This window comes from Beta vulgaris, chromosome 5, assembly GCF_026745355.1.
Source record: "Beta vulgaris subsp. vulgaris cultivar EL10 chromosome 5, EL10.2, whole genome shotgun sequence".
NCBI classification, from domain to species: domain Eukaryota; kingdom Viridiplantae; phylum Streptophyta; class Magnoliopsida; order Caryophyllales; family Amaranthaceae; genus Beta; species Beta vulgaris.
This window is the reverse complement of record NC_079206.1, coordinates 30,309,827-30,323,398: the sequence shown is the minus strand read 5'-3', so window position 1 is coordinate 30,323,398 and position 13,572 is coordinate 30,309,827. Positions and strand designations below refer to the sequence as shown.

The 13,572-nt window shown below is 31.2% G+C and overlaps 1 protein-coding gene across 1 annotated transcript; it reads left to right on the top strand.

Annotated features, from left to right (window-relative positions):
• Positions 1-1,250: 1,250 nt before the first annotated feature.
• LOC104908139 (transcription factor MYB56) lies at positions 1,251-6,128 on the top strand. The gene is made up of 3 exons (XM_010697220.3): positions 1,251-1,901; positions 3,683-4,153; positions 5,800-6,128. The coding sequence occupies exons 1-3, from the start codon at positions 1,532-1,534 to the stop codon at positions 6,036-6,038; spliced, it is 1,080 nt and encodes a 359-aa protein (XP_010695522.1). The 5' UTR covers positions 1,251-1,531; the 3' UTR covers positions 6,039-6,128.
• The last annotated feature ends 7,444 nt before the right edge of the window (positions 6,129-13,572 follow it).

Sequence of the window (13,572 nt, the reverse complement as noted above, 5' to 3'; positions counted from 1 at the left end):
TTTGAGAGATTTTCGACGAACCCTATATGATGATTGAGTTAATCGGTTGAACAATGGAAAGCAAGAGTGGAAAGAATTACCAAATATATGGATTTATTTAATTAGTTAGATGAAATTACCTTTCTTTCGGTGCCAAATAGAATATATAGTGGTGAATAGGTATAGAAGGCCTTGGGCCAGTCCCTTAAGAACTTTACCTCGACTTTCCTTTCCTTGCGCCAAACTTCTTCGGTAAAAGACATGAAGTTGATGGGTCATGATGGATCTGAGCCTATATTTAGACCCAACAAGGCCTTCCTCCGTTTCATTTTACTCGCTACACTTTGGCTTTCACGCTTACCGTTTCACTACTTTTATAATTAATATCTTTAATTATGTATTAGAGTAAAGGATAAAAATTTAATTTTATAAAAATATACAGTGCGAGAAATCCAATAATATATTATTACATTATAACATTTAATTTTATCTCATAGTAAGTAATGCATGGTCTAGCCTCATAAATGGATAGTGAAGTTTTTAAAGCGTAGCGAGTAATTCGAAACGAAGGAAGTATGAATTGATTGACACATCATTTTTTTCGTAAATTTTTAAAATTCATATTCTTTATTCTTAAGTATTTGATTTACTTTATACATAGTTTAAAAATTGATTGACGCATAAATTTGTAATAAAATTTTAAATTCATACTCCTCATCCTTAAAAATTTGATTTATTTTATACACAATTTTCAAGATATATTTAAAATCATTAATATCCTTTATTGCACATAAATGAGGATACATGTGATATTCTCACTCCCATCCTAAAAAGAAAGATGCTTCAATTTTAAGTTTCAGCATCAAACTTTACGAACCGATCGACAATAAATATATTGCATTGTTATTTTCACTAGCTACTAAGGTGCTAATCAAGAATAGAATCTCGCAAGCAATTCAAACTCGACTCAAAATCTTTTAACGAATACGAATTGAGTATCAAGAGCCTAACAAATTTAACAAATAATGAACACGCATCAAACAAAGATAAATAGTTTTCGAGTTAGGTCGAGTAGAGCTCTACTTGAGACCGACTTACTCAATTAGCATAGCCCCGTTATTACCGAATACTTAACACATTGTGAAGACTATGGAACCTATGATAAGTCGATAACAAACACCCATATTTTTTTAAAAGAGATAAATTATGTTGGAAGGTTTGGCGAGGTTACTCATGCAACTATACTAATAAATACTACTTGTATATGAGTTGGGGCCTGGGGGAGTGAGAAGTGAGCGTGTGGGTCAGAAATCAGTCTCAAAATGAGGACTCTGACCTAAATCAGACATACAAAGACAAAAGCCAACAAAAAGGTAAAGAAAAGAAAAGAGGGTGAGAGATTCGTGTGGGTTCATCGCTCGTTACTACTATAATTTGTTTTCCACCCCTTGTCACTTTTTGAGTTTTTTCCCCTCTCCATCATTTAACCGTCCCTTTAATTCGTTTTTTCTCCCTCATTTCAATTCTCTAATCTCCAATATTTTATGCAGCAATGAGCATAGAATTAATGGGTGTTACCATGAAGAAAACTAATCATAACAAGAATAATTTGAAACCCACTTCAAAACCCACTTATTCCCCTGCTCTTGAACTTTGTCTCTCTAATCCAAAGCCAGAATATGAAATTACCAAAATGGGGTTACAGAAGTTGTCGTCTGTTCCACAAATGGAAGTTTTGAGAGGGCAAAAATGTCATGAAAATCATGAGGTTATAGTTATTAAGAAAGAAAATAATGGGGCTTCAAAACTTTGTTCTAGAGGTCATTGGAGGCCTGCTGAAGATGCCAAACTTAAACAACTTGTTCTTCAGTTTGGTCCTCATAACTGGAACTTGATTGCTGAAAAACTCGATGGCAGATCAGGTACTTAGTTTTATGAATTAATTTCTAAGTAAGTTACTTGTTTCTTTTCTTTTCTTTTCCTATTAGGATAATTTTATGTCCACCTTTGAGGAGAAACTAGTTATTAGGCCCGGGCTATGCCCCGGGTAAGAAAATTTTCATTTATCAATAATGTACTTTGATATGATAGCACTAAATACTACTTGGTCTAGTGGATAAAACTTTAGTACATGAGCTTGAGGTCACGGGATCCGAACCTATATTATGCAATTTCTAATTTTTTTATTGTACATGAATTACATGATCTAAAACTCCCTAGGGAGAGCGCCACGTGGCACCGTACCTGGTTTAAACACGCCTTTTAATATATTAGTATAGATTTTCTTTGCCTTATTATTTCTTCTCTTATTCACGGCTTTAATCTTTACGATATTATATAAGAAATCATGTTCTTTAGATTATTTTCGAAATGGCCATCTGCCCATCACTTGTCGGACATTTTAAAAATATTCTCAAGGTTTAAAAAACATTCTCAAATATCATATAGAGAGAGAGAAAAAGAGAGAATGTAGTAACCCAAGAGATCAGTGATGGTTTATTATGAAGTAGGGTTACTTTAGAAATTTGTTTAAAGTATAGGATCATTATAAATGATATCGTTTACTTATTTTGTTCATTTGTATTCCTACATTGTTTTGCATTCTCTGTTTTTAACATTTAAAGTTAGCTATATTGGTAGAAAGATTATTTTGAATTGCAAAAATCTTTGAGTTCACCAAATAAACCCAAGAACTACTATTAAGTCACGTGAAATTCAGAGTGCAATGCTATATACATTTATACAGTGGTTAAATTAAAAGATGTACTATGAGCTTGTTTGGTATGGGAAATTAGAATTCTTAGGAAGTGGGTATCTCTATTCTATATGTGAAGAGGGGTATGACACCAAAATATTAGAAATCCTATTTTACCCTTTACTACATCTCTATTCTATATGTCAGGAGGCATAAGACACCAAAAAAGAAAAAGAAAGAGTAACTACTTACTTTAATTAAAAAAATAGAAAATGTAAAAATAAAAAAATACATTACAAAAAGAAAACCGTCAACAATTCAAATATCCCTAATTTATTAGATATAATTAACAACTAATTTAATTTTCTACATCCCCTAAATAAAATTAATTTTCTACATATTTTCGCACGCATTGCGTGCATATAAGACTAGTATCATATATATGTTGTTGTTTGGTTGACAAAATCCGCAAAAACATGGGAAGTAGAACTTCCTAGGAAGTTCTATTTCCTACAAAATTGATGAAAAACTTACCTAGGCCCTCCTAAGTAAGTGGAAATTCCCATGGGAATTAGAATCTCCCATGTTCAACCAAAAAAAAAATACACTTCCTAGAAAATGAAATTTCATGGACAATGTCAATTCAAGGGAAGCTATACTTCCCAATTTCAACCAAACGACCCCTATATTAATGAGTTAGATTCCACTATACAGTTATATTTAATTATTTACCTGTATGATGGGCATGAATTACTTTAGTATAAATTGTTTTTATTAACTAGCAGTATTAAATTGAATGTTTATATATGGAACACGATTTGTTTGTTGTTACTTACCTTATTTAAAAATTAGTAATTTAATTAGTTAGTGAAACTGACAATAGTGTGGCTTAGTAAGCAAGCACCAACAAAAAAGTAATTTTTTCTTAAAACTATATACTAGTTAGTCCATATATTATATGATATGTAATCCATGATTAACAAAATTTTGTGATGAAAAAAACCTCAGGGAAGAGTTGCAGATTGAGGTGGTTCAATCAGTTAGATCCAAGAATAAATAAGAGGCCATTCACAGAGGAAGAAGAAGAAAGACTAAAAACAGCACATAAAATGTATGGCAATAAATGGGCTGTTATAGCTAGACTTTTTCCAGGGAGAACTGACAATGCTGTTAAGAACCATTGGCACGTTATGAAGGCCAGGGAAGAGAGAGAAAAATCTTCTTTTTTCACTCGTAAGAGAAATCACATCAAATGTGAATCTACCATCTCTAACAATAATAACAATGACAATAATAATTATAATATGGGTGATGAATCTGGAGGAGCATCAACATGTACTGAACTTTCTCTCTCTACAATCTCGGGTCCGGATCCGGGTATGGGTGTGAATTGTGGGTATGGGTGTTTGGGAGGAATCAGTTACAACCAAGTTTGTCAGCAACAACACCACCAACCTTGCAACTCTGACAGTCAAAAAGGTACTTTTTTTTTCCTAACTTCTTTTGTCTTCTTTATATGTTATTTGTTTAAGTTTTTATTTACGTGCGTTACTCTTTTATATTCATTCTTTTATCTCTTTGTTCTACAATAGTAATATTTTAATCGATATATATGTTAAAGATACAATTTTTTCTTAGTGGAATCCTAAGTTTTAGTTTGCGTGAATCTTTTAGAAAAATCTATATATGCTTTGACTTAAAGAGTATCTAGTATATCTACCTTACATAGTTACATTGTCTCAAAAAGTACTAAAAAATGTGCGATTAAACTTAAATGTGTTTTATGCAGTTTATTAAGCTATTACAGATAAAGTTGGGTTATATTATGAGTACTTTCTGGATTTTACAAAAAGGATTCAAATGAGACAAGTATTCGTTAAATTTACTATAATGCATTGTATATCTTGTTCTATTGACGATATATTTTTTTAAATTTTCATTACTATCATCACAATTTTGATGTGGTATAAAGTGGTAACGGAGATTTATAAATAAGATCATATATATTCAGAAAATAGAAATGATGTCCAATTAATATGATTTTTGTACGAAAGTTGAAACTTTCTTCACAACTTTAAAAATGCATAAAAATTCATTATCATTATAGTGTGTTGCCTTTATTACTAATGTTATCAACGAAAACTTTAATGTCTAACTAGAGAAAATTAATTATATTAATTTTTATCTTAAACACGCTTTTCTGAATATTATCTATACTACCTTTTATTTAGTTACGCTAATTTTAACATTTTCGTAGATGCATTCAACTTTCTCTATTATAGACTATTTTTTCTGATATCTGCTTGAAAACGGGACTAGCATTTCACGTGCGTGAATTTATTTTAAATTGACCAAGATATTGGTAAACTTAGGTCAATTATATGTGTTCTAGTACTGTTTGTTTGGTATATGCAGTTAGTATGACTATTCTCAAATATTGATAAAAAGACATAAAGCAACAAAAGTACATACGGTGCATGGTACCGGAAGTTGCCGGCAAAGCTCACAGTCAACATCATGCATGTGGTGTCATTTTCGCTCTGTTTTTGGCATGATAATTATTGACCACAATGCTTTCTTCTAATCTAATATGCGTGTATCTAGTGTTGCATTATCTTCCTAGTACCTTCTCATTGATATACTACTCGATACCAACTCACCTATAAAATCGTTTCTTTTGACTAATCAATTATTCACCAAGAATTCGTACAACCAAGGTTATGTTTCTACCTAAACAAAAAGATACAATGTTTTGGTTTGAATTTATCAAGATTTGATATATTTAGGTATGAATATCTCAACTCTCATTTGGTTTTGCCTGATCTTGTGACTTAATGGAACATTGACCATTTTTTGGGCTATGGCTTATGAAATTGAAAACCATGCTTATAAATTCTGAGTTACATGCTTTTTTCTAACATAAACAAATAGTTGGTAACAAGTAAACGATTTTATAAAAGTCTTATACTCACATCTAATATGATTCAAACAAAAACAAATACTAAATCTATGAAACAAGGGGAAAAGAACATATTTATATACGATTGTATAATTTTGTTTATTTTAATTTAGTTGCTATCACGTTTCTTTTAAGCACCTAAAATTTCTAAATCTGGGTAATGTAGGAACAATTGTGGAAGGCCTATGCACATTAGCAAGAAAAGGACCAAATTGCTTTGATAATACAATTGGAAAAAAAGCGACGGAGATGTGTAGAGTGGAATTATGTGGACAATCAGATACCTACTCAGAAGCGTCTGGAAGTGGTGATTCGGTTGTTAATAGCGGATTATCTTCAATTGTAGTTGGAAAATTCAACTACAATCTTCCCTTTATTAATTTTTTAGGGTTAAAAGCTACTTGATTAGTGTCTTTTAATTTTTCTTTTCTTGTGAGAAAGAAAATCTAATATATATATATATATAAATATAAAAAAAAACTTTTTTCGGGAGCATTAGAAATGCCACATAGTATTGGCATGTCATAAAATATATTAAAAATTATAATTTTAGAATAATAAAAATGGAGAATTAGAGTTTTGGATAATTAAAAGATAGAGTTTTGTTCTCAATAAACTACAACGGATCAATATACTATATATAGCGGCCATAACTTCAATACAAATCTTATATGTGACCGGCCCATATATAAAGTTCATTTTCTTCTTCCTCTCTGTTTCTCGTTATTTTCTTCTCTCTCTCATAGTCTCATGATTTTCCTTTTTCTTCTTTGCTCAATACTCGAGATCTGTGCCCAAGATCCAAGGGAAACTCTCTTTATTTGTTGCCAAGATTTGTACAAAATTAAGATGCACTTTGAAACCTTCATTCTCCTAGCTACTTCGACTTTTTCGGAGTTTGTTGAGCATCAACTGCACTAATCTCTGTTATGTTTAATGTGTTAAAATTTTATAAAGTTTCAAGTTAGTTTAATACGGTTTTGAAACGAAAGTTTGAAGTTCGTATGAAATCTTTTGAAACTAGATCAGTAGGAGTAAAACAAAAAGTGCGACCTACTGGGATTAAATATTTGTGGTAAATTTTGAATAAGGGATTATAACATCTGGATCTAGTCTGTATCAAGATTTCACATGATGTTGACTTGTTTTGGTCGAAATTCACATAAAACTAGGGTAAACTTGAAAACCTTCGTTAACCTAGCATGTTTCGACTTTTTTGGAGTTTCTTGAGCGTAAACTTTACTATACCTTGTTTAATTTAACATGCTAAGATTTCATAGAGTTTCGAGTAGTTTTGATATGGTTTTGAAGCAGAAGTTTAAAGTTGGTATGAAATAGCTCGAAACTGGACCAATTAGAGTAAAATGATATTGTGGTACGATTCTTCTGTGAAATTTAATTGAGTGCTTATAACATCTGGATGTAGTTCGTTTCGAAATTCTTACATGATTCAGAGTTAATTTCTTTGAGTTATAGGTATCTGACCTTGAAAATGTTATATGAGTAACATCGTTTAAAATATTATACGGTAATCTCGTTTTATCATACAACTAACATCGCTTAACCTTATGAGTAATCTTGTTTAATCTTATGAGTAAAACTATTTATTCATAATAGTAACCTGAATATTAATACGAACCTCATTTAATCATACGAGTAACCCCAACTTCATAGACTTAACCATATTTAACCCTATTCATTCATACGAGTTAAATTATGGATTAGTTTTTCATTCTCTCGTTAAGTAATACAACTAATTTCGTTTAATCTATGAGTAACCTGGGTAACCCCATTATTCTCAAACCAATAACCGCATTTATTTATACGGGTAACCACATTTGAACATACTAGTATCCCTAAATTATTCACGAATAAAAGTAACCGCATCTATTGAAATGAGTAACCCTGTTCGTTAGTAATAGTAAATTGATTAGTTCCTCTTTTTCTCACTTAGTCATACAATACACTCCGTCCTTTTATAAACATAATTTAAACAAAATAGAACATCTTACTAAAGAAATGACGATAACAGAATATCACCTGACGCAAATGTCACTCTAAATAAGGGCTAAATATAAACTAAAGAAAATAAAATCCAAGTGAAATATCCCAAATTAAAATATCCATAAAGAGGCAAAACAACCTCAAATCCAAAAGCAGAAAACCTAAAACAAAAAATTGATTAGATTGTCTCAATATCCTAAATAAAATGTCTCCCAATTTCCAAGACCAAAATAATCACGCCTCAAAAATACCTACAAAACATATCAACAAACATCCACAATCAGTGGGGAGTAACTAACTTTTCTCCCAGAACAACTAGCAACAAGATAGCATTAGAATATAAGATTTAATCATATAGAATTAACACAACAAACTTGAGTCAACACTTAATCATAACAAAAGATTTCAACTACTAACTTACATGATAAAATAAACTCTAGCATGAATCCTAAAATGAAGTACGGACATCAACACACCAATAATCACAAATCAATACTATATGAAACAAGGAAGTAAGTCATAAGATAAAGTTTATGAGAAAAAGAGTGGAACGCGAGTGGATCACAACCCACTTTCTAAGGTTTGTCAGATTGCAACTTCTAGTCAGCCTATAGGCTAACGTTCCCTACTGCCTTTGTATAAGAATGGCTAAACTCCCGATGCAGGGAAGTATACGCAACACTCCCTGACCTATTGGACAACAATAATAACTCAGGTTTACCCCCTAGATCGCAACCTAGGTGGTTGGCATGTTCTTAATCAAGGACTATATCTATTCCTACCGAATTTCTTATATCTCAAAAATAAACAAATTACCGCAACAAAAACTTTTCATCATCAAATCCATATCAATAGGGATGTTCAATGGTTTTACTCCAAAAATTCAGCAAATAAACTAGAATCGGAACCCTAAGTAATTTAAATTTCGTAATCATCTTCTTTCCAACTTGTCATCAAAATAACAATACAAACTCAATAGTTTTTCAAAACAACAACCATGCTCACAACATACCAAAGCATGAAATCAACAATCTCACAATAATACTAATTAATCATAACATAAAAAATAATCTTTAAGATCATCCCAAATCATAACAACAAATAACATCACAAACTGAACTCTGTCCAACATAAACAACATGAATACATTCGAAAATGTAACGGAAATTTCATGACAAAATCACGCAGCAAGCAAACTGACCGGCAGGTCTCCCTCGACTATGCATGCACTCAGCGTTGGAGTGTGCGCTTGGCGCAGCTCTTGTGCGTTTAATGCACACGCGCCGTTTCTGACACATCTCGTTGCATCCGAAGCTTCTTGACGAAAAGTCCCAGATTAAACCGAAAGTTCACAAAAACCAATTAACTCACAAAATGAACAATAAGCATCGAATCCACTAAACTTCAGCAATAACGAAATCATGGATCTCAATACCAAACAATTCCAATAATTCTATTACTCTTAAATAAAGGTGTAATAAATAATTCAGAAGAATACAATCATAGGGAAATCATAAGAAATAACATCCTAATATAAATTATTCATAGGGAATCATTAACAACAATTCTAATAACATAATTAACATTTATAATAATTAAAAAAAACAAGTAACAAGAACGAAAATCATTCTTCACAACATAAAATTAAAGTACGCGGCACACACACACTAACACAATATGTTCATCACATTTCCAAAATAAAAGCATGAATCAACAAGCCTTAACATAATCTCAACAATTACATCTTTTCCCTAAATCTACTGCGATCTAGCTTTCCAAGATAACTACTAGTTACCTGGAATGTGAGAAAAGAAATGTAGCATCAAGTCACTACGCGTTTTCTTCTTAGACATTGAAAAATCTCATTTCGTGTTGTCTTGTTGTAACCATGATTCCCGGTGATTAAAAGCTCGGAATGAAAATTGCGTCGGTCAAAGTGAATAGCAAGATGTCATCAACTTACTGTCAAATTTCAGAATGATTCAACGATTAGATCTCCAAAGATGGTCATATTCGTGAAGGTGTGACAAGAAAAATGTGGTCGAACTTTTCTCTTATTTTTCTCGCTTTCTTTTTCTTTGAAAACATCGAGAGATGATGCTGAAATGCTACCAATTTTTCTGATTAATAAATCAGAAATTTAGAGAAGCTTGGAAGCTCAAAAGATGTGTTTAAGTGATTAGGAATAAACATGCAATAAGTATATTGATTACAAACTCAAGAGCCTCATAAATGAAACTCCAAACTTGTCATTCTCCCTTCTTTATGGCCAGCTTCCACACTCCTAACACACACCTATGACGTGCCCCACACATGGGATATTGGCACCAACACTTCATCACCAAAAACGGTCCAAAGCTAGTTAACGTAACGACGTAGAAAAACCGCATCCTAAACGCTCAATAATAAAAATAAACATAATACTCCCCCTGCTTTCTTTTGTTGTTCCTGTTTGGAATAGGGGGAAAACCAATACAACCGAAAAAATGGGCAAGATTTCACTTTTTGAATACAATTAAATTGATTAAAAATAAAGATTATAGCGCTTTGAGTCGATTTATGTTAGTCAACTAATAATACAAAAGTTTGAGCGGTAGAAGGTGGCTATTGAATAGTGTGAACGCATTTATTGCAGTTTAAAATCAATGGAGTTTTAGTCATCAAATTGCATTATATTCATGAAAAGATTCAAAATAAGAACAACAAATTGATATTCTCCGATGGGGAATACATGAACAACGTAACAAAAGAAAACGAAGAGAGTATTATCTAAACAAATAACATAAATTAAAGTTATAAAATATAAACATTAAAATATCACTTCAAAAATAAGACACCAATGTATTTTTATACGATTTAAAATAAAAGTTCATGTGAAAATAATTTAATTAAATTATAAAACAAACAAATAAGTGAAAAAAATAACAAAGACATTAAAATAAAATTTAAAAGTATTAAAGTTTAAGAATACATTAACAACATCAAAATTCATCAAATTGACAAACGAGTTGGTGGAATCACCCATTATAACTTTAAACATCCACTTAATAAGATTTGATATTAAAATGTATCTAAATTTTATAAATAGTGTATAAACTTATCAAATTGATAATAAAATCAAGAAATCACCCATGATAACTCTTATCAATTTCAATAAGCTAAACAATGAAAATAAGTATACATTTCTGAGTATATACAAAACTTATCAAATTGACAATCAAGTCAAGGAATCACCCTTTATGACCCTTATCAACTCGAACAAGTCAAGTAAATTTAAAATAATAAAGCTCATAATGAATATTTAATAAACACAATAATATTCAAATACTAAGAAATAAAAAATTTCTATATAATTATTTAAAAGTACACCAAAAGTTATAAATAAAGCAATTCGCGGTTTTACTAAATGTAAACGAGATTTTAACAAGAACCATTAAAAAGCAAATCCTAGAAATAAAACTCAAGTATTGAATAGAAATTAATTTAATCAATGAAAAACAAAGGATAAATAACCTTACAACTTTAAATAATAACAATAAAATATTATTTTACGAGTAAAAACTTTCCACTGTAACTAGAAAGATCAGCTTACGGAAAAAAATAAAACTAGAAAACTCTACAACGTTTTTTGGGGTGCTACAAGTAATATCATTTATTCAAATGAGTAACCCCTTTCTTTCGCAATAGTGATCCGAGAAGATTGTTGATTAATTTCTCATTTTTTCATACAAGTAATATTGTTTATTTATTAATTTCTCATTTTTTTCATACAAGTAATATTGTTTATTTATTAATTTCTCATTTTCTCATTTATTCATCCAAGTAATATCGTCTAATCTATTAGTAACCTCATTTAATTTTATGAGTGAATTCGTTTAATTTTTTGAATAGCCCATTTATTTTCAGACCAACAACCTCATTTATCTATAAGAGTAATCCCAAATTACAAAAGTAATCACATTTATTCAAACGAGTAAAACCTTTCATTTGTTAGAGTAAATTAATTAGTTTATCATTTTCTCATTTAGTCATACAAGTAATATCATAATCTATGAGGATCCTCGTTTATTCTTATGAGTAACCTTGTTTATTCTTATGAGTAACACATTGTTTAACTTTATGAGTAACCCCATTTATTCATACTATCTATTAACCTCATTTATTATACCAGTAACCTCATTTAATCATACGAGTAACCCCAATTGTTTACAAATGTAACCACATATATTCAAATGAGTAACCCCCCTCCCCCCCGAAGATCAATCGAAACATTGGGTCGAATTATCAACAATTCAAAACACTCTTGCATGACTATAATTGTAGGCCTGTTTTTATTTCGCCTATGCGGTATGAACACTTATTTTTGACTACCCCACTGTAAAGCTTTTTGTATTGAAAACGTTTTGAAAGAAGTCCCGAACAATTCTTTTTAGGAAGAATCATAAACCTAATTGGATATGGGGTCGTAGGGACAAATTATCCAATATAGATTTTCCTATCATGACTCTATAGATGGTCGGTCAAAGTGAACAAAAGATTGAGTTCGGGAGTGAGGGTATAACACAGCCACGAACTATCTTGCCCATTGCTGGCCTCTACTAAATATTAATCCATTACAAATTTTATGCCAAAGAATAATCATATAATGTTTTAAACACCCTAAAAATAATTGGTCCAGATTAGTTCAGGAAACACATAAAATAAAAGACTAATTTTAGTGATATGTTATTATGCAATCAATTTACAAAGGACCTAACAGATTGTCCAAATTAATCTGATTAATGTTAGAATAGTTCTTTAGGTCTTGATTAGCAAAAATAACATATGGGGGATAAAAATCAATAACGCCATGACAATCATATAATATTCATATAATAATCAGGCAAGTATATAATATACACAGGCACACATAATAAAAATATAGAAAAGGGGTTAGAATAGACAGTAGGACGATTCTATATTAAAGATCTACATCAAGAAAGAAACAGTTAGTAACTTCAATATAAAAATAAAGAATTTATTTAAGGATCCTTAGGATTATACCTATGTGGTTTAGATTGAAGACCACAATGACCTCTGGGTGGAGCAATCGTGGAACCAAGAACGCGGTATGATTAGGAATTGATTGAAAGTATTGAAAGTATTTGAGTGTTTGAGTATTTTGAGAGTCGAAGTGTATTCGTAAGGATATTTTGTATTCGTAAGGATATTTTGTATTCATAAAATTCGGGAAATCAAGAATATTTATAGGCAGAACGACACTGAGCCTCAAGCCCCAATTGTGCCTGGCGCAGCTAATGTGTCAAGCGCATGACGCAGCATGCCTAGTAAAAAGCGTACATGTAGCACATATTTTGAAAAAGATAACAAAGAAATTTCGCGTCTCAAGCAAAGTCATGTGCTTGACGTAGGACTTTGAATGAGTTAGAAATCCACGTGTCAAGTGCAGATTAGTGCACCTGGCACAGGTGGACAAAGCTTCTCCTGACACACCCCGGTGCGTCAGGCACAGTTTGATGCGCTAGGCGCACCAGCCTGGCTCATGACGTGCCTTTGCGATCTTTATCTAAAACGCATTTAAAAGATTTATTTTATCCTTTAATTGAAAATATTTGATTTTACGGGATAAAATCTGATTTTAACATATAAAAATATTCTTTGAAAATATTTATATATTGAAATAAATCAATTAATTTATCAATTAATTGGGATTTTCAAATAACATGGCTCAAATACAATTAATTATCATGAATAGTTAATTGGGCTTTAGAATATCATTTCGAAACACAAGATTGCTCTTCCGTTGGGTTGCGCCAACTAATACCGTGGTATGTTTCATCATTGGATCCTTAAATGGGGAGACACGACTATGTGTCTACAATAGCTAATGAATATGATGATTGGGATTTAGGTGAGAACCCCATAGTAGAGGAAT